The 20396-nt window shown below is 48.2% G+C and overlaps 7 protein-coding genes across 7 annotated transcripts; 4 read left to right on the top strand and 3 right to left on the bottom strand.

Annotated features, from left to right (window-relative positions):
• Nucleotides 1-42: 42 nt before the first annotated feature.
• On the bottom strand, nt 43-2712 carry N7537_006801 (putative C6 finger domain protein; the record flags this gene model as incomplete). Its single annotated transcript, XM_056897858.1, has 5 exons — nt 43-920; nt 980-1569; nt 1628-2071; nt 2135-2247; nt 2314-2712. 5 exons carry the CDS (start codon nt 2710-2712, stop codon nt 43-45), a joined length of 2424 nt encoding a protein of 807 aa, XP_056753643.1.
• Nucleotides 2713-5414: 2702 nt separating this feature from the next.
• On the top strand, nt 5415-7147 carry N7537_006800 (copper fist DNA-binding domain-containing protein; the record flags this gene model as incomplete). The annotated part of the gene is made up of 2 exons (XM_056897857.1): nt 5415-5624; nt 5679-7147. The coding sequence occupies exons 1-2, from the start codon at nt 5549-5551 to the stop codon at nt 7145-7147; spliced, it is 1545 nt and encodes a 514-aa protein (XP_056753642.1). The 5' UTR covers nt 5415-5548.
• Nucleotides 7148-10052: 2905 nt separating this feature from the next.
• N7537_006799 (uncharacterized protein) lies at nt 10053-10313 on the top strand (the record flags this gene model as incomplete). Its single annotated transcript, XM_056897856.1, has 1 exon — nt 10053-10313. One exon carries the CDS (start codon nt 10053-10055, stop codon nt 10311-10313), a length of 261 nt encoding a protein of 86 aa, XP_056753641.1.
• A 60-nt stretch (nt 10314-10373) lies between these two features.
• N7537_006798 (uncharacterized protein) lies at nt 10374-11032 on the top strand (the record flags this gene model as incomplete). Its single annotated transcript, XM_056897855.1, has 2 exons — nt 10374-10413; nt 10569-11032. The coding sequence occupies 2 exons, from the start codon at nt 10374-10376 to the stop codon at nt 11030-11032; spliced, it is 504 nt and encodes a 167-aa protein (XP_056753640.1).
• A 2059-nt stretch (nt 11033-13091) lies between these two features.
• On the top strand, nt 13092-14085 carry N7537_006797 (uncharacterized protein; the record flags this gene model as incomplete). The annotated part of the gene is made up of 2 exons (XM_056897854.1): nt 13092-13487; nt 13543-14085. The coding sequence occupies 2 exons, from the start codon at nt 13092-13094 to the stop codon at nt 14083-14085; spliced, it is 939 nt and encodes a 312-aa protein (XP_056753639.1).
• A 1769-nt stretch (nt 14086-15854) lies between these two features.
• On the bottom strand, nt 15855-17769 carry N7537_006796 (putative alanine aminotransferase; the record flags this gene model as incomplete). The annotated part of the gene is made up of 3 exons (XM_056897853.1): nt 15855-16109; nt 16164-17416; nt 17640-17769. The coding sequence occupies 3 exons, from the start codon at nt 17767-17769 to the stop codon at nt 15855-15857; spliced, it is 1638 nt and encodes a 545-aa protein (XP_056753638.1).
• A 680-nt stretch (nt 17770-18449) lies between these two features.
• On the bottom strand, nt 18450-20049 carry N7537_006795 (proteasome regulatory particle lid subunit RPN7; the record flags this gene model as incomplete). Its single annotated transcript, XM_056897852.1, has 3 exons — nt 18450-18642; nt 18699-19525; nt 19585-20049. The coding sequence occupies 3 exons, from the start codon at nt 20047-20049 to the stop codon at nt 18450-18452; spliced, it is 1485 nt and encodes a 494-aa protein (XP_056753637.1).
• Between the last annotated feature and the right edge of the window lie 347 nt (nt 20050-20396).

The raw sequence follows: 20396 nt of genomic DNA, 5'->3' as shown, positions 1-20396 counted from the left end.
AAAAATTAAGCGGAGAAGAAAGGACTTGATCGCGAATCAAACTCAACGTGTGCGACGGTAGATCAACCCAGAGAAGACATTCAAATAACCTTCCTTAGTGAGCATAGTGAAGTCAACAACAACCCGACCTGATCCGCCGTTCGACTGGGTTAACTGAGGAGCAAGATTCTGTTCATTTTCACCTTGGTCATTAGAAAGACCCGGCGGGGGCGTAGACGGCGCATTCTGGCCAACAGAGCCCTCGGCGCCAACAGCAAGATCAGCAAGGTGCTGGAGAGAACGCTGCTCATTGGGACCCATCACAGGCTGCTGGGACTTGGCGAGACCGCCAATCTCAGCTTCCTGTAGCTGGCTCTCCTGGGACTTGATACGGCGCCACTCAAGGAAGATGCGGATCTTGGCGTCCCATTCCGGGGTGCCGAAGATGTTGTCGAACTCGGAACCCTCTGCTGCGCGCTTGGAGCGGCGGTCGAGGATCTCTTCGACTTTTTCGAGGGCAGCCCAGCATTCGTTTGCGTGTTCTGGGAGAACGGTCGCCTCAAGAAGGGTCATTGAAGCGAGGGCTAGACTGTGCAGATCGAAGGGTGATGGGAGGCGGGATTGCATGGTTGACTTGTGCATCTCGTTGATTACCTCCTGTGCGCAGAAGACGATCTCGTATGGGCTATACACGAAGACATGGCGCTTGATGAGCAAACGAACGGTCCAGTAGAGTTGTGCTTGGAGGCTTTCATAAAGTGGGCGAGTGGTAGAGTTCTCCGGTAGCTCGTGAATCTGGAATATGTCTTCCATCTCCGCTAGACGCTCTAGGGATGAAACTAGGTTCGCGCCGATGATACGACCCAGGCCGGAGTTAGTCTGGCAAACATTGTGGTCGACATTAGCCAAAGTGACCATCTCCGAGAGGAATGTTGAGTAAGCTAGCGCGAAAAGAGTCAGTAAACCGGCACAATTATAAAAAAAAGGAAGATCAACATACAGGCAATTCCAATTGTGATTTGACCAACAACCCTTTCATCTTCACGGCCGCCAATCTCATGACCGCCCAGAACGGTAGCATCTGCCACACTGATAGCGTACCACCGGGCCAAGATGACCAAAGACACCCAGTTGCGCCGGGTGAGATTGGCATCCGAGTCGACGTCAGGATCCACAGATCGCTTGTTCTTCAGCTGGCCTTGGCTCTTGGCCAAGTCATATCCGAGCTTGTTAGCCGCCTGAACTAGGCTACCCTTGGGAACACCATCTTTCAGAACGAAATTGTCCGGTCCACGAGTGTCACAGTCAACAATCATCAGCAACAGAGACTGGAGCCAGATAAGGTTGACAGGAGTCGAGTGGACAATCAATGGTTGGCGGGTGTGGAACATGAGGAGATCCTGAGCATTGTCAAAGCCATTGATCTTCTCGAAATTGCCCGCCACGCGAGACATGTCAGTTCGGGTAACACTGTACAACGCATGGCAGAAAATTTCTTGCGCCTCGCGATTGCATTGGTGCAAAAGCTCCAATGTTCGCTCCTTGGTGTGGGGAAGAATCGGCAAAAGGGTGTGAATCTTCTGATAATAACTATAATTCGATGTTAGGTGGGTTTCTCATAATTACGAGGATTAAAAACTGCACGTACGCATCAAGGGCTCCTTCATCCAGAGTCACTGGTGTCATGTCGTCATCACCTTCATGCTTTGGTAGATCCGTCATCTCAAGGCCGCTTGGGATATCATTCTCATGGCCTGTCGGGTTCCAGAACAGATTACCAGGTTTCGGTGCGCTGCCGCTGGCAACGGCTGGGTTGTACGGGTCTGCCGCTGTCTCAGAGGTGTCGAAAGCATTTTGCGATACCCGGGCGTTGAAAGAAGGTTGTGCAAACGAGGAGCTGGGGAGACCTTCGAAAACCGAGTAAGTCCTCTTGCGATTGCCTGAGGTCGATTCCACCGGCGATGCGAAATCCTGGTACCCTCGCGGTAGCGACACCTCGTTCATGGACTGGTATGGCACGTCAGGCTGCACGATCCCTGGTTGCATCTGGTTCTCGAGAGTATGGAGTCGCTCGGCGAGTTCTTTGATATAACTGTGTCTCTGTCAGCGACGGCGATTCTTGTAGTGGCGCACTTGTTTTTTTTTTTTTTCCTACCCTTTACTGGGGCCGCGTTTCATGGGGACGCGACTGAACTGGCACACAACGCCGAGGCGTCTACAGTTGGAGCATGTTTCAAGGCCGGTTTCCGAGCTTGCATCGCATCGAACCTGTAGAAGAAAACGCGTGTTAGCTTGGATGTTCACAATCGCATTCGAGGGGAGTTGTTATCGTACTTTCTTTCGCCGACACTCGTCGCAAGCCCTTGAGATCTTCGATCGTTTGCGCGCACTTTGTTCGCCATAGCTCAGGTCGTGATTCGGGTCGACGCCAACCTGTTGACTCGGAGGGAACTGTAGCATGTGTTGGTGCTGGTGTTGATCCTCCGAAGAGGTTCGACCCATGTCGGCAGCATTGGAGGAGCCCAACACCATAGACTGGCCATGATGAACCCCGTTGTTTGTTTCGCCAAGACCTGGACCAGACGCATCGCGGGAAAGTTCCGCGGACAGCAGTTCATCGGTGGTCATTTGGCGGTTGCCATAATACGAGGGCACGCCCTGCGCCATCTGCGCACCGTTAGGAGACGGGTAAGAGGGCGCCGGAGGCATGTCAGACTGCTCGCGAGAGTTCATTGCACGAGATAAAACCGAAAACCGCTCGGGAAATGATGGGTTGTGGGCAAAGCGGGCCTCCGGGGGATGGAGGGAAGATGGTGTAGGACGCGAAGTGCCAGAGGTGAAGTTTTGACTAAAATTTCGCGGGGGGCATTTCCAAGGGGGCTAGCGCCGAGAGCGCCGCATTAAGCAACAACATTTGTACAGAGGATTCATTGGAATTAGATATTATTTTGAAGCTATATACAGTTGTTTACTTCCCCGAGTCTTTTTTGGATGATCGCACGGAGGACGGCCTTTCGTTTCTGCGTGTCGAACGGATTAATACTATTTCCCCTTCGGCTTCGGATGAACTACCAACGAACTTGCACTTAGATTTTCAACATTCGAGTTAGGGTACCTTGATATACTTGGTGCTCATGCTATCTTTGAGCATGTTGGCTCAATTTAGATCGATGCCACCGGTGTGTCAATTCTCAACAGAGATCATCCATGCAAAGGGTACACCATCGATGTTAGGATACATAGACATGTGCCTGTATTTGTACTAGCGCTCAGTATCTAACGTCCTTGCCACTACTCCAGTATCAATCATCCATGGATACTTTTCAAGCTGGCAAATGACAAATGACATCGGATACTAAGTCAAGGCTTTATATATCCTGATCCGGTTTTTACCTTCCCCGGATCACCTGATCTAGAGTCGCATGATGTCCACGGGTTCCCCCATAGTGCTACTGGTTAAACTGATCGTTTGAGGACCCTGTAGTCGTAGTCTTTGATCTACCCATTCACCCTTTCCCCTTTCCGTGCGGGCCGTATTTTCATTTTTCCTGTGTTGTTATATCTACTGCTCTGTATAATTGAGAGTATTCCACGCCAACTCCATTTGTAGATACCATACATAATATAAATCGAACCCCAGATTGGCCTAACGTTAATGATGATATGGGTTCCAATTACATCATATACAACATATATACTTACGTACTTACAAGCCGTTTAATCAAATGAATCAAGCAAGCACTTCACCCAAGGCAGCCTCAACACTAAGGATATAAAACTGAGAGATGGCGTATGACTCTCTTATACTCCCGTAACTACTCCACATATTAATCTAAGATAATCGAATAATTAGATTGTACGTAAAGTATCCAATCCTCCCGAGTCCACCAGATAGCGATTGGCGGGTAGAGAAGATGCAGATCAGGGCTCCAAACTCTGTCTGCAGGCCGCCCGAAGCAGGAACACTGACGCCATCGGCCCACTTTGGCGCTATGGCATGCATTTGGTATTGTACTTGTATGTATTGGTAACATGGTATTAGTAACTTTGAACATCCCTTGGTCCAGGGCTACGTGGACTCCTTCCACTGGATGCTTTTCCCTTTTCCCTTATTGTTTTATTCTTATCATTTTCCTTTTCAAGTTGATGTCTGCGCCAAGGACCTGTCATACCCTTGGAAGTCACTTTATCAGGCAATACTAACCTATGGGCCATTTGGAAAGTCTTGCAGGGATTATGGAATGTTCTTTTGCCAATGTACCTCCGTAGATCAAGCGCTAGCACCCCTGAAACATTCTCATAATAGATTCAGCCCCAGCAACCAGGATGCCGTAGCACAAAGAAACACAATATTTCCTAAATATATACAGAGAGTAGTATGACTGTCAAGGTCGGGGTGTGCGGCCCCAGATTTTAGATCCATATTTTGCTAGTGGGGTGAGTTTGTCATGGCTAGACTTTGCCAATCTTTTTAACATAATAATAATAATAGGATTTTCCATGCAGTGGCCACGAGTTTGGTTGCCACCATATGTTGTTCCACGTAGTATACATACGGTTGGGGCTGCCAGTTTGGGCAAATTTTTTTTTTTTAAAAAGGTCAAAGTTTAAAAAGGAGAAAAAGGGGGGGGGGGAGAAGAGAAAAAAAGAACTAGTCGACAAAAAAGAAGCAAAACTAAATAAAATTCTCACGATGTGCGTTGGGAAACCCTAAGCAACAATGGTTCCTGTGTGAGTGGAGTTCAAAAAAGGTGGAAGAATTCCAGCCCTGGACGGCTTGTTGTTTTTAGTCAAAGAACCCTTGAAAGCCTTGGAAACATACAATATTTTAGTAATAGTACAGTCATTTACTTTATTTACTACGATTAACCCATTGCGATGTATGCATGTAAACTCATTACACCCAAATCCAGTAAATAAAAGCTGCGTAAATGCAGTAAGAGTACGATAGTTACAACTTGTCCCTATACCTGTACGGTCACCCACTAAGACTAGTAGCGCAACGAAAATCCTCGTCCCATACCCCGTTATTAACGGCTGCTGCCCACCCTCCTCCCTCTCCTCTTTTCTTTTATTCATTGCGTCCAACGTCCTCTTTTATCGATCGCTTTTTATCTTGGCCGCCACTACCGGTACTTGGTGTCCTGTCTAACGGCCGGCGCCAAACGGTGCGTAGGCTTGGTCCCCCTCTCCCCTCTCTCTCTTACTCTCCGATCCCTGACCACACACCCCCTCTACCTCGCGCCTGAGATACCCTTTGGATTTTCGATTTCTTTCTACTTTTTGTTCCAATCGAAGACAGTGCAGTGGCTCTCAACGGCATTTTACACTGCTAGTCCGGCGTTCTGTGAACTCCTCCGCGCATTGGGACCTTCGACTATACGATTGATTATACCCTTTTGTTCATTTTGTTCTACTCGGCCCGAACTCTCACAAGGAGTCCCTGCCAATCGCCTTGACGGCTTGATATCTCGGTCTCTTCAACAGATCTCTTTTATTTCAACACTTCGATTTTCTCCAATATCCCTCGCGAATCATCGCATGTGTACCTCCCAGTAACACCGCAGCGATGCTCATCGATGGTGAAAAGTATGCTTGTGAGGCTTGCGTCCGGGGTCACCGAGTCAGCAGCTGTCATCACAGTGGTACGCCAATCATACGCTCCCGCAATAATGAATATCTATGCTAATTTCCCTTAGACCGCCAATTGACCCACATCAACAAAAAAGGCCGCCCAGTCTCTCAATGTACTCACTGCCGCGGCCTACGCAAGTCTCGGACTACCCACACCCAGTGTGATTGCGGCGAAAAGAAGAAGAAGGAAGACTGCCATACCGGCATTTCGCATGGTCGCTGTGGTTGCTGTCATGGCCAGCGCTGCATTTGCGCACTCAAAAAGGAACATCTAGATACTGTGCCTGAAACTGGTCTTCCCTTCTCTCCGCCCCCGCTTACGATTGAGACCCCGCGGAAACCCCCTCTTACGTCTACCAAATCTGAATCGACGCTCACGATTTTCCGCGACGGTCATCATAAACCCGCCCACAAGCATAATGACATGGCCCACAAATGTGGATTGCCTTATACGATTCCGCGATCGCATACCATCCACCACCCTACCGACTTACCCCGTCGGTCGGTGGATCATTTGCCGCTAGGCCAGTCGACCTTTATCAAGGAACCTCTTACTCTGTCCGAATTTCCTAATTCACAACGAACGTCCCAAAATGGTTCTCCCAACAGCGCGCATGTTTCGGGCGCCGAAGACGATGCGAAACCTGCTCCTCTCGATCACTCGTACCTCGACAATTTCGTTACGCCAGCACCTCCCGCTCCATCATTAGACCGATCCCATGATGCGCTGTCAAACCCGGTCTCTGCCCCTTCAAACATGGACAAATTCCCGCTGGAACAGATTGTCACCAGTGTTCCTCCACTTGACGTCTCTTTCGCCTCCTTCCCGACCACGAGTACCAACTCTCCGACCACCTGCATTGCCTTCCAAGAACCTTACCAAGAATGTTATTTCACCTCTCCAGACTCCGACATGCCCCTGGGGTCTGCTGGCATCGGTGCTCCCTCGGTCGACTGGTCAAGTTTCCCTCTATACTCCGACGTGCCTACTGCAACCAGCACGCAAGCTCCTTCATATGCTAGCTTTGATTACACCGGGTATCCCTCGGGTCTTCCAGCGCCTTCATCATCCGGAGACATCTCCGAGGCTGACGAGTTTGGACCGCTTCCTGGTTTGGGTCATGCTAGCAATGACATGCACGATCTACACAGCGTGAGCGAAGCGTCTGACATGGACCATCTCCGCGTCAGCTCTGCATCCTCATTGGTCGGTTTACCCCAGGCGCGTCTCCTGTCATCCAATGACCTGGACTCGATCAACATCGACGATTTCCTCAAATCGACCAACGAGTCCACCGCTGCGCTCGAGCACCAGCTGCAAGCCAGCATGAGCATAGAGGCGAAACCGGTCCCTGCTCAGGATATCTACAGTATGTCGCAGATACCAGTCTACAAGCCCATGGCTTCGGCCCCGACTCCCAGCGCTCCCTCACCGCCCCCGGACTCCGTTCCTATCTGGGCTAGCGGTCTCTTCAATGCTGATTCCACCCCGCCCATGGATGACAACTTCTTCCAACAATCCTGGGGCCAGTAAGAATCAGTGTTGCTCGTTATTTATCCTTGCTTATATTCTTCTCCTCCCTATACTTCTTTTTGTCCTGGGGCTTGCTCTCTTGCGGCAATCTACCACCACCTCCACACCGTCTTCATGACCATGATGAGAGATGATGATAAATGCCTTATTTGTCTTGTTCCATTAGCCAGTCTAGATTCCTTCCTTGATAGCCATTCAATCTAGAGGGGTTTGCGATTTGGACACTTGCATGTGCCTGTACATTCTTTTGCTTTCTTGCTTCCGTATATGCACTATTCTTCGCTTTGCATTCTCCCTAATGTATAGAATTTTTTTGTCTTGTTCTGGTTTTTTTTTTTTGGTTTTGTTTTTTACATGTACAATGACTCGGGCAGTATTTCTCCATACACTTCCGGACAACGATACCCAAATGCACAGTGCCGATCGCTACAGACCCCGAGACGTGCCTTTGGGTGTCCACCACCCTGTATTTTACTATACAGGCACAGAACACTAGCTGATACACCCCTATGGTATCATTAACCAATGACCTATCAACTAGGTAAAGTGGTTCTATTCCCAAATAAACTACTATGTACTCCGTGTATTCCATCAAGAACACTAGTAACAATCGGAGTCGAAGAAGATCCCGGTCAGGCGGGATATAGCGGTGAGAAAGTCCTGGCTACACACCCACAGCACTCAGCTGCCTCATCAGCAGACTCATAGATTCTTCGGCTTTAAACACTGAAACAAAAATAACAAACAACTTGAATACAGATCTGAGGACCTGTGGAACTGACGAAAATGACCGCTTTCAAGGCCAGAACCGCCTTTCTACCCGTACACGCAAGCTGGATTCCTCGACTTACACCCAAGCGCAGGCGTAATGAGAACTAAGTCTATCTTCATTATCATTCAAGCCAATGATTACACCCTTTACTACGGTTTGCCCCATTAATCTATCCAACTCCCGTCAAGGAATTTAATCACAGAATCCCCCAGTGGCTTATAGTAGTGACGTGAAGATCGACCCGAAAATTTATCAAACGAACATGTCAAGCTCAAGTGGATCGGATAGTGGATCGGGCGATGACCTACGAAATCCGCGGCACAGGATTACTGCATTCCTGAATGGCGATATGAAACATCGAGCCTAAAACAGCGCACCCCGCCTCCCCACAATCTCCCAGGCACCACTCTAGAAGACATAGATACTAAAGAGGATGGCTTCATTGGCATTGAAGAAACGAACCCAGATTTTTCTTCTTTCAAACTCCGCCCAGAAGAGGCTAAAATACTTTAGAAGCCTTTTCTACCTGATCTTCCGATTCTTGAATACGAGCTATTCTGACACAGATAGCCGCGTACGACGCAAACGTGAATAGGTATGTCCGACTCATGCACCGCCGAAGGCTCAGAAGCACCACTGAATTTTATCATATCCTTCGCGGAATTCATCACAACACAATGTTTGCTAGACGGTGGGCCGATCAACTTGAAATCAACCCCAGCAGGGTCCTCCCCCCTCCCAAGTCGATCCTTAAGTACATCCAACCAAGCTAACTGTTACACCGTTGGCACTGCCATTAACACCCGCCGAATCATATAAATGATACCGCCGGCTTTAGCAACGACTCACAGTATCTCCCCTGGATGATATAGTGGCCATTGAAGCCGTGTAAGAACACTCTAGACGCACCGTTTGGCCATCGAGTGTCTATCCAAACTCCCGCATATTGCCATTACCTGTGTCATACGTGACTACGAATCGACATATGAAGTCCTCAAGCCTGCGCCGATGAAAGGTCTCTTGCAAATTACCCAGCGAAGCGAAAATCAAAGCACGAAGGGGGGTTAGGAGAAGATGTATTCGGAAGCTAACCCTAATAAGACAAACTAACTCGAAAAGGAACATTGGAAATTCACAGCCTCAGCTCACATACAATACCAGCAAAAAGAAATTTACATATATAGTATACAGATGTATCACAGTACTCCACCCCCAACATAGAACCAAAGAGCTCGAAGCTCCATATCAGCTATGTACCTAGCGTACATACATGTTACCCCTACCCATCTAGCTAGGGATCCCAACGCAACCACACATATACATGCATGATGTACATTGCATATACCGAGAAACGGGGAATCCCCCTGTATCAACACCAAACTATAGCTAAGCATTAGCCAAGACGGCCCAAGTCAGTGCTTGGGGCACGAGGTAGGTGCGGTGTTCATCCGGAAATGCGGTCTGCAGTGTGACTACTGTATGCTGCACCTTGCTGCACGATTAGGTCTTGTGTGTACGATCTGGAGGTGTGGGCCGAGGTCCTGGCGATACATAGTACCGGTGGCCGGTTACCGAATACACCGCGTAAGGTGCATAACTACATATGTAGATGTATATGTAAGTAGATATGTATGAGTGGGTGGATTTGTTTATGCGCCGTATATACCCGATAATGCCTGGTACTCGAAACCTTCCCCTGTCCGTTTTAATGCTCACCCCTTGCCGCTTTTTGCTTGCTAAAACTGAGCACGTCCCTGAACATTCTGACTTGGTCACTGGTCATTATATAATCAGCGTGATCTGCTCACTGAGCATCACCTGATCATCCCCTGTGCACCCTCATCCACTCACTGATCATCATCTGAGTACTCTGATTTGCTCACTGAGTGCTCACTGGGTGTAGAGATAGTACTTGCTGGATGATATTACTCTGATAGAGGGGTCTTCATGGTAGAACTGGGTGGTGTAAAAGGACGGTAACATGCTGGCAGCCTGGAACAAAGAAATCCACTGGCATGGATGGCCCCGGGGGCCCGCGCCAGCCACGAAATTAGATAATCGAAGAATTAAATAAATTACAGGCTGGCCAGGTGATACTTTCTGTCCCCTGCTTGTCGTACGACTTTCGTCAAGATGACATTGCAGTTTTTGGCGGGGTTAACATTCAACAATGTGTTCCAGGCTGCGAGAGGCCTCGATAACACTGTTCTCAGCGACCGACATGTCCAGGAGACAGATTTACAAGGAAAATGGGTGATCATCTCTGGCTCCAACAATGGTGTTGGACTGGAGGCGGCTAAGTCATTCGCTGGATGGGGAGCAAACCTGATCCTGGCCTGCCGTGATCCTCCGGAGGGACTCGGCGAACTTCATTCCACAGCAGCCGTGAAATGATGCAAGAGTCTTGCCGAGGCAAAGGGTCATAACTCAATAATACAACGGTGGGAGATAGATATGGCAGAGTTCAAAACTGTCGAGGCTTTTGCGAAAGATGGTTGAAGAGTGACCACACTCTAGATATCCTGTGCAACAATGCGGGATCCCCATCTACCGCTAAAACTCGAATGACGAAGGATGGGTTCCAGCTAGTTCACTAAGTCAACTTCTTATCTCCTGTGTTATTTACCCTCCGACTTCTACCCTCTCTAGGGCGCAGCGCGGATCCCCGAATCGTGTGTACCACATCATGCGTCCATCACTTCGGTGTCTTCGATCTAGATCATTTCAATGGTGGCCAAGAAATAAGAGGGAACGATTACCACAACAACAAGCTATATTTGCAGATATGGCTCGCAGAGCTGCAGCTCCGTTGCCTCAAGCACCCGGAGTACTCTCATATCAGAATCAACGGAGTCTATCCCGGTTTTGTCGCTTCGGGAATCTGGCACACAAACGACTTGAAGAGAAATGGCATCTCGATGCGAGCTCTTGTACTCTTCTTACATTATGTCGCTATCACTCCGCAACAGGGTAGTCTGGCAATTACAAATGCGGCAACCAGCCCGGAGTGTGGGCGGACTACTAGTGGTGGAAAAATATCTCAATCGCATTTGGGAAGCGCCGCCACATTCCTATTGTCAAGACTTAGATACACGGTCCAAGTTGTGGATTAAGCTGGATTAGGTCCTCCATCTCTGGGAAAAGGGTCTTCTTGAGGTTCTCGCCCTTTGACCTACTGCTTTGTTACTAGAATAGGATCAAAATGTCTTCAGCTCGACAGTTATCTGACCAGCGGTCAGTTCCACCACAATTGTAACATGTTAATATCTAAATCTCGCAAAGCGGGAACTTTGTCTGTCAACTCGGTGATGATCCCAAGCCAACTTTTTTTACCTTAGTAGTAGCCTCGCTCATGATGTGCGGAAATTTTAGGCTAAAAGCAGAACTTGAAGTGAGCTAGGTAGTCCCTGTCTGAACACGAAGTATAGGAGAATACTCTATACTAGTACCTTTGATATTCATCGTCCGTAAAAAAAGACTGGATGTACCTCCCCTAGACAACTCGTGGGTGATGAATTTATGTATATTTCTACTTGTAGCAAAGTGAGATACTAATATGCAAGATACATAGGCACCAAGACCTGCATCAATGTTGATATGTTTCTTATAGAGCGTCCAAGATCAGTAGACACAAGACCAGGACAAATTGGATTTATGATAACATCGATCCTATGGAGCGATAGGCCTTTTTCAGTCAAGTAGACGAGAGAAGGGTATAGGATTGCCTTACTTTCTATTAGGCCCCACGGCTTTCTCACGGAGTTTCTCTATAGCATAAGTCAACATAAGCTTACTCTTGGCATAGTTAGGAGATAAAGGACTAGATCGCCAATTCTACTTGTTACTAAGATATTATAAAAGGCTCCTATTTTGAGCGGAAATACCAGCCTAGGTAGTGATATCGGGGTCGAGGTAGTCGCGAGAAGTCACAAAGATAAGATGCGGAGGCTTCGGTCTATCCTGATGCTTCATCCAGTCAAGCAGAAGTAGACCCATAAGCGTTGTATTGTCAGACATAGGAGCATTTGGCTTGACCTATCATCCCCACGTAAAAAAAGGAGGACCTCAGTCTACACATAGTCAAATTGCACAGAATAATCTTTCCGCCATATTCTTCGCTCTATTGGAACTTATGCCTAGCCTAAGAAGCCCCCTGAATGCAGGTACCAGTTACGCAGTTGTTTAGTGACAGGGAATCTCACATCTAGTCAGACACCCAGAAGATGTTGAATATGATTTTGACAGCTTGTTTGTCAGTCATCATTTTAAATTTTCAATCTGAAGGCTCGAAAGCCGTATGACTACATTCTACTTGGTATCGAGCGTAGGAATAGACTACCTAGAAAACATAATAATATCGCTAGTACCAGCGCCAAGCCTCACGAGGAAACTTAAAGGATACTACGACGCGAAAGAGGCTTACAATTCTAGAACAGCCATTCAAGTCACCAGTCAAGACCATAGGGCTCTCTGGTGGAGACAAAACCCTTGTCTCCGAAGTCTTTCTAGTCAGGAGTCAAGATAGTAGGTGAAAATTCTATTATCATACAGAGAAATTTTGGTCATATATTAGTTGTGATAGCATGCAATTTCTTTGGTAAAGGTTTCAGCAGTGAGCCATTCGTTCGCTTCAAGAAGTGAAATTAACGCTAGATCGGATCGAGTCCGCTCAGCGCAAGACCACTTTTGAAGACCCTATCAGCGGAATCAGACTGATTAACAATTCTGGTTCGGATTTATAGTACTGTATGACCAACTTCAACCTAGCGCTAGATCCAAATTGGGAATTTCGATGGTCATTGAGGTGGCGTTTCTAGCAGAGACTGCCACATCACAGAGTTGTTACGGTACTATTCATGGGAGTCACTAGAGTCAATATATCATCTGATATAGGCAGTAATTCACAGAACACTAGCTTATTTTAAATATGTTTCGAGAGAACGATTGTGGTTTTGGGGGGGCGTATACTTTGAATCCAGCTGTAGTAACGATGTGCTTTTTATCGAGAGGTACAGCCATTTCTCATCGTAGCCTTCGCAATCGACGACGTCATCAATGATGTACAGTACAAAAGTCATGACGAACACATTGGGTACCCATATGAGCTTCTATAAATACAAGTATCGACTTTTACAAAATTGTATTATACTGTGCCATACTTTGCCTGTCAAGATGTCTGAGACCTACTTTGAAACTCACGCACGATTGACGACTTGGACCGACGAGCTTGAATTCCTCGGCTATATTCTCTGTGAGCTAATCGATGAGGAGGGTTTGAATACGACAGGATATCCATTTCATCAGGCAGCTGATCTGCTGGCTATCATTAAAATTCTCCGTCGTCAATTGAAGAAGCCTGATGGATGCCTCGCTGGAATGATGAATGAAGACGAATTAAAAGTCTTCCGCCGATTGTTGAACAAGTCAAAGAATATTAGGAATTATATGGCACATCATAACATCCGAAATAACGACAGATTAAACGATCTTGAAAACACTAAAGAGATGTTAAGTGATATGCTTGAATTCGCCATTAGGGGAGCAGCCTCGGACCGTGGAATATATCAGGTTCGCTTTGATATTGATACACTTCTTAATTAGCTACTAATATCTTAATAACAAGATTTCTTGGTCACCCTATCGTCATATCTGCAAAACATACGTGGAAACGAAGAGACCACTAACAGTCATGGTTCCGCTTAATACAGAACCACTGCTATCTTTTCGTGACCGAGTCCTACGCGATCATGATATCGACCAAAGACGCGTACTTGACCGACACCCAAAGCGCAAGTCAACTGAAGAAACCCGACGAAAGCAGGAGGATGATTATAAAAGCGCCCTTATCAGAAAACAGCAAAGAAAGGAGCGAGGGCTGGCCATACGCTCCAATCATCAAGCCAAGAAACTTAACAAGATAGAACAAAGATTCATCAAGTCTCAGGAGTTGGGATATGCTCGATTGAACCAAGTCAAAGAGCAGATGAGAGAAGAACAAGAAATATTCTATCGGCAGCGAGCCGAAATTCTTAAAGAAACATTTCACCCAACTGTGGAGAAATTATTTTTCATCACAATTCTTGCACTTAGCTCGCCGCTCTGGCTGACGGTTGTGTTCATCTACAATATATATTGTAGAACCCGAGGCCGCTTTCGTCGTGCATAATGGAATCTACCGAACAGGAATTTGCTGAGGTACACAACCTATTTTATACTTTGGCATGTATTTGCGCATGAAGAACCGTGCGAGCTATATATCAAATATAATTTTCCAGAACCACAAATATTAGCTGAAGAGCACAAGCAACCTTCCCGTACAGAGGATAAAGCTCATACTAGCGCAGATCTTTCATTGATCGGGCCACAGTAGAATGAGGGAAGAGTAATCAACGTTGCTCACTGATTGGACACAAGAGTGTCACTGAGTAGTCTGTGAGCATCGAGCATCGATATGAAATCAGTGACCATACACATGACTGGTCTAAGTTCATCATTCTGAGCTCGTGCTGATACCTACTCTGAGCGTCTGAGTCTGAGCGCCCTCATTAAAGCAGCAGCCCGAATAGGAAGGCCCCAGGGAAGATCCGATATGTGTTGTAGGTACATATGGGTCTCGGGTTGGGGACGGATGTTGTACAATGTATGTGTTGGGGATCAGGAGAGGGCTATCAAGGATCTGGTGGGATGGAGCTACGTTGCTTCTGAAGTCATAGCTTCCGATCATTCAGCCGTATGTTTATGTTTATGTTTATGTTCGTTGTGTTACTTGTTTCTGTTTACCTTTAATGCTCACCGCTTCTTTCTCTTGTGTCACTGTACATGTCAGATCGAGGTATAATATGTATACGGAACACTAGCTACTGTGTTCAGTTATGTATCTACTGAGACAATCCCCTTGTTGGGACCACATCATTACCTGACCATACTCCGTACGGAGTACAAGGATTCGAGTTCGATCTTAGCTCACCGTTTGAACGAAGCATTTACCAAACAAAAGAATTACCGGCCCTGCATACCGTCTAGTTAATTGAATATATTTGCATTATCTTAGTCTGCATATTAGGCTGCGTCATCAAGCTTTTAGATCCATTAGTCTCTTGCCTCATTGCCTTTGGTTCTCTACGTGGGGGGCCGATGGGAAGCAGCGGTTTCCGCCGAACCGGATGGATAAGGTTGCGATGCTTGGTCTCAGGCGCGTGGGATTGAAATACCTGAGGCCCGGCGAGTGGGGGAGTTGGAGGGACAACAGGATACTCAAAGTGATACCAATGTACCCGAGTCCCAGCAGAGTCAGCCTACAGTCGCACTCTGGAGCGATCACCATGGTTTGCTTTGGTTTTTTAGACTTGGAGAGTGAATAGTTATATTCGCACTATCACTATCGGATAGAATTTAGCATTTCATGTCATGTCTTTTACTGATACCATTTGGCTGCCGTATTAGTCTACCTTTGGCCAAACATAAAAGCAAGAACAGGTACAGAAGGATTAAGATACGGGATCTCAGGTGTTCAGAATCAATGAAGCAGGTTTTATTCTCTATAAAGCCAAACCAAGGTACGCAGTACCTAGTCAAACAAAACGAAAGATGCAAATGTGTCCGAGGGAAATGTATACCACTATTCAAAATGCAATGCATAAGTGCCAGCGAAGAGTACCCGAAAATGAGAATCGAAAATAGCAAGCCCGATAGAGTCAGTAGTCTATGAGGTGTCGAGGGCGAAGCAATTCCAGATCCATATCCAAATTCAAATATTCAAAACATTTCGTCGTAGAGGCCACACATATATGGATTCCAATTACCCATCTCGTAAAGACGTGAAAATACAAGCCACAACCAAAAAATAATATATGGTAGCAGCCAATCGCTTGAAGAGCAGGTGACGATGGATGGGCAATTCACATTTACATGGCTTTTTGTGCTTTTGTGCCATGTTCAACGGTACTTGTCCATGAACTCGGAGTGGAACTTGACGATGCGCTCAACCCAGTCGGTACCAGGGGCAAGGAAGGTTGTGCGGAAGTGGAAAGTGTTCTCCTTCTGACCGAAGCCCGAGCCGGGGACGACGCAGACACCGGTGGCGTCCAGCAGGGCCAAGCAGTAGAACTCATCAGCAGCGCGGCCCTCGGCATTGGCGGCTTTGACGGCCTTTGTGGGGAGGTTGATAGTGGGGAAGAGGTACATGGCACCCTGTTGAGATTATTAATAAATGTATAACAATTTGAACGAGTCTATAACACGTACCTGGGGCTCCTGGAGCTCAACACCCTCCATACGCTGGAAGGCATTGAACAAGGAAAGGGCACGCTTGTGCAGACCTTCCGAGATACCGGTGTACTCCTTGTTGTAGAGCTCGAAGCTAGGATCGCCCTCGAGGGGAGGGTTGACCATGCACTCGAGCAGGCACTGTGCGACGACCGGCGGGCACAGGCCAATGCTGACAAGCTTGTAGATCTGCTCCTGGACCAGGGGGTCGAAGCCAGCAAGCTCGAAGTAGCCACCGCGGTGGCCACACTCACCAACCATACCCTTGGAGATACTGTGCAACGAGACCAGCTCGACGTCATCGTATTTGCCGGGCTGCTCCTTCTGGAGCTGGCGCAGGCGCTTCTTGAAGGAGACAAACTCGCCCTTGAAAACGTTGGTTTGGTACACCTCATCAGCGATGACTACCAAGCTCTCCTCGGCGGCGATATCAAGGACCTTCTTGATGTCGTCGGTGCTCAGAGAGGCACCGGTTGGGTTACCCGGGTTGATCACGACAATGGCGCGCACATCGGTGCCGGCGGCCTTGGCGTCCTCAATGGACTTGAGGATCGCGTTGACGTTTGTACCCCATGCCTTCTCCTCCTCGAGGAGGTAAGGAACGCAGCGAGCATTCAGCAGCGTCAAGCTTGCGGTGTAAAGAGGGTACTGAGGGATGGGGACGAGGACGCCGGTACTGGGATCGTTGCAGATGACGTTCAGAATGGTGCTCACACCCGACGAGGCACCACCGGTCAGGAACAGGTCATTAGGGTTGGCAGAGAAGCCATCACGCTTCTCAATGAACTTGGCGACGCTGTCCCGGATACCCGGTGCACCCTGGCTGTGACTGTAGGCACCAACGCTCTGCACATTGGCCAAAAGGGCCTGGGCTCGGTCGATCACATCCTGCTTGTATCCAAATGACTTCTTGAGGACCTCGGGGTTTTCCAACAACAAGGGGTTCTCGACGAGACTGAGGACCTGGCGGAAGAAGGTGATAGGCTTTTGATCGAGCTGTTGGGGGTTACCGATGTTGGCGAAGATGACGCTTTCAAAGGGCAGGGACTTGTCGCCATCAATCAAACGCTGACGGTAGGTCTCGGCTCTGACGGCCAATTCACCGCGCACGGCGTACTTGGCGTCCCTAACATGCTGGTTGATGTTGTCGACGTTTAGGCATTTGCGGGTCTGGACGGCCGACAGGGTGCGCTTGGCGGTATATGAGACGGTGGTTTGAGTCATGATGGGCTCTGGAATAACCCGAAGGAGATCAGTGAGGTTCAGAATGAGGAGACTAGTATCTCCGAAACTGGGAGGAGAATCAAAGTATTTAAAGGCCGGAGTCGTTATTACAACCAAAAATGAGGTGATATGGGAGTAATAACACCGTCTAGTAATGAGCAGAATTCACACCGGAACATTGCGCCCGCAAACTATGTAAGCCGGGGTGATACCCGTCAGTCTCCCACGTACCTGATCGAGCGGAGAGACACCCCGCAGCGCCACGTGCGGCCGGGCGATGTAGGAGGCCATTTGGCCGGCTAGTCAGCGCCCTAAACGGAGAAGCCCGCACGCTCGATGCGAGCTTATATTGCCAGGACATTTTTGGCGAATGGTCAATCAGGGATCAGATTGATTTAGAAAAACGTCCTTTTGGCGCGAACCCCTGTCGTGATTGTCTACGATCGGGAGAAGAAGGGGGAAAAAAATTGGCCCTGGTCATTGGGCGGTGAACCTGTGAGTCAGCATTTCCCCACAATCCGTCCACCCGACGGCCGATTACCCGCGATAAGCATGAAAATAAAGGAGATTGATGTGACTACGAGATTTGGTGATGAGAACTACAGCGTATACACACCTCGGAGGATCTTCATGCATGATAACATGATCGGCGACGATCACTGCCCGAGGGAAAGTCAGACGGTTGCCCGATGTCGACCAATTTTCCGGAGCCGCCCGATGCGGGGATTAAAGAATATGGAGACTTTTAGTCAAGGACTGATCGCTCATGCATGTGTGGCATGTTATAGAATATATGGGGTTAATTCTGGGGTTAAGAACACGGGGTAAATAAGACTATTCATTTAGGTTAAATATTGATCATACGTTGTGGTTTTTGAGGCCGAGAACGACCCTTACCATGCATGGGTGGCATGTTATAGAATCTACGAGGCCAATCCTGGTGTTGAGAGGTAAGTAAGATTGTCCATTCAGGCATACATAGTTGATCATAGGTTGTGGTTTCGAGACCCAAAATGCCTCCAAGGTCATAGATATACCACTCTAGCTTCGCTCACTTCCCCGAAGACGCACAGCTTGGCCATACTTCTGGATCTTGGTGATCAGAGAGTCACCGTGCTTCACAACATCGGCATATTGCTTGTTCTTGTCATCTGGCCGATTCGTCTCGATGATACCATTGACACGGTCGATGGTGCACGCAATACGGTTGTTGGAAATGAACTTAGCAAGGTCGCTGTGGTTATGGTCAGCAAATGATTTTATGTTCGAAGAGATCCAGACAGTACATACCGGTCCAAGTAGTCTATTGTCACACCGAAGTCGTTGGCCATGCCACTTAGCCCCACCACGCGGTAACTCTGCAGAAGCTGTTGGTAGGCGCGCAGTCGCATCTCACGAACAAACCAAGCCCGGTGCTCATGCAGATACCGGTCTTGTGTCAGGAATTGGTCCTCAACGGCGGCGAGTGCCACAAAGAATGAGCGGTAGTTGCCATTGTAGAGACTGGTAACCAGGTTTGCGAGCGGTGCAAAATCGATGGGCACCTCGGTCTCTACTGCCACACCGGAGCCGGTTGAGAAAGAGGAGATGTTGACAGCGGTCTTGGCACCGGCGGGTGTGGGTAGTGACGCCTTTGCATCCTTCATCTCCTCATCCCGGGCACCGGGGCCCGAGGAGATTTCCCCACTCAGAGCAGCCAGTTGGTCTTCCCCAGAGCCAAGGATAGCCTTGATCTCTGGTGCATCCACTACCTTCGCCTTGAAGTCCACACGCTTGAGTGACAAAGATCCCGCAAGCACCGAGTAAATCACCAGCGAAGAATAGCTGCAAAGTTCGTAGCTTGTGAAGGTAGATAGACTGTCGAGAAGGAGGGGAGCTGCAAGGCTGTAAGAGCGAATAGTGAGCAAGTGCAATCCCTTGTATGCCTTGAGACGGTTTCTACGGTCCCAGTCTCCACCACTCTCTACCAAGGTCTCTGCTCGTTCAATGGTCTTGTTCACAAACAAAAGGTCGCCGAAGAAGAGTCCAATGCGGAGCATAGCCATCACCAGATCAATCTTGGTGCCCAGAAATCCGGTCTTTTCGAGGAGGGCTTCGTGGGATTCGACGGCTTTGTCCTATTGGAAATACCGGTGTCAGCTAGAAGCCTGAGAAAACATAGCCGGATGATTCTCACCTTATCTCCCACACGAGCCCAGAACTCAGCTCGCTTCCCGCGCGCAGCTTGTACCTCGGTCTCCCCAGCAGCCTCTTCCGCCTCATCTTCCTCCTTCTGGAAGGTCTCCAGTTCTTTCTTGTTATCCTCCAGTAGAGACTGATAGAGCTTCTCATCCCAAGGGAAATCAAAATTCAGCGGTGTTTTGCGAGATGCAAGAAGATTGGAAGTTATGAGAGGCTTCGTTGAGTTCCCTCCATTTTGTGGGTGCTGTGTTACGCCTTCGCCGGAGTTGTTCAAGATGCCTTCGGTGGGATGGGCTAGATGCCGGTAGAAGGGAGCCATCTTGTGCTCCAAGATAACCTCTTGGAGCTTCTTCAATGAGCTCTGTTGGACGGCTGGCGCGCATGCTGGGTTGGAGAGATTGAAGACATGTTGGGCGATGGAGAGGTTGGGGAACTTGATGTACTGCGGATCAGACCCCATGGTGACGGTGGGGAACTGGTGATGGTGACAGAACTGGCAAGATTAAGAAAACGATGCAATATAGCAGGGAGAAGATGGAAGCTGGTGATGTCCGGAGATGAGATCAAGCCAGGTGCATCACCGTAGCCCGAGCTCAGCTGGCGGAATGTTTCTCCGTGCCGAGCCTTCTTTAGCCTTCTCCCTTCGAACGTCAAGATATTCTATATTCTATCTGGTACGAAATGCCGGTCGCATCTTACGAGGTTCAAAATATAATTTATTTCTTTGTTTCTTTGCGCAAAGGAAATGTTTCTACTTGTTGATCTCGCTCTTGAAATATATATACATGTTTGCAATATATCTGGCTT

This window comes from Penicillium hordei (genome assembly GCF_028827395.1).
Source record: "Penicillium hordei strain IBT 12815 chromosome Unknown utg000003l_segment0_segment0, whole genome shotgun sequence".
In the NCBI taxonomy this organism is placed as follows: Eukaryota; Fungi; Ascomycota; class Eurotiomycetes; order Eurotiales; family Aspergillaceae; genus Penicillium; species Penicillium hordei.
The sequence above is the reverse complement of the archived record's forward strand: the minus strand, read 5'-3'. Positions and strand labels throughout refer to the sequence as shown.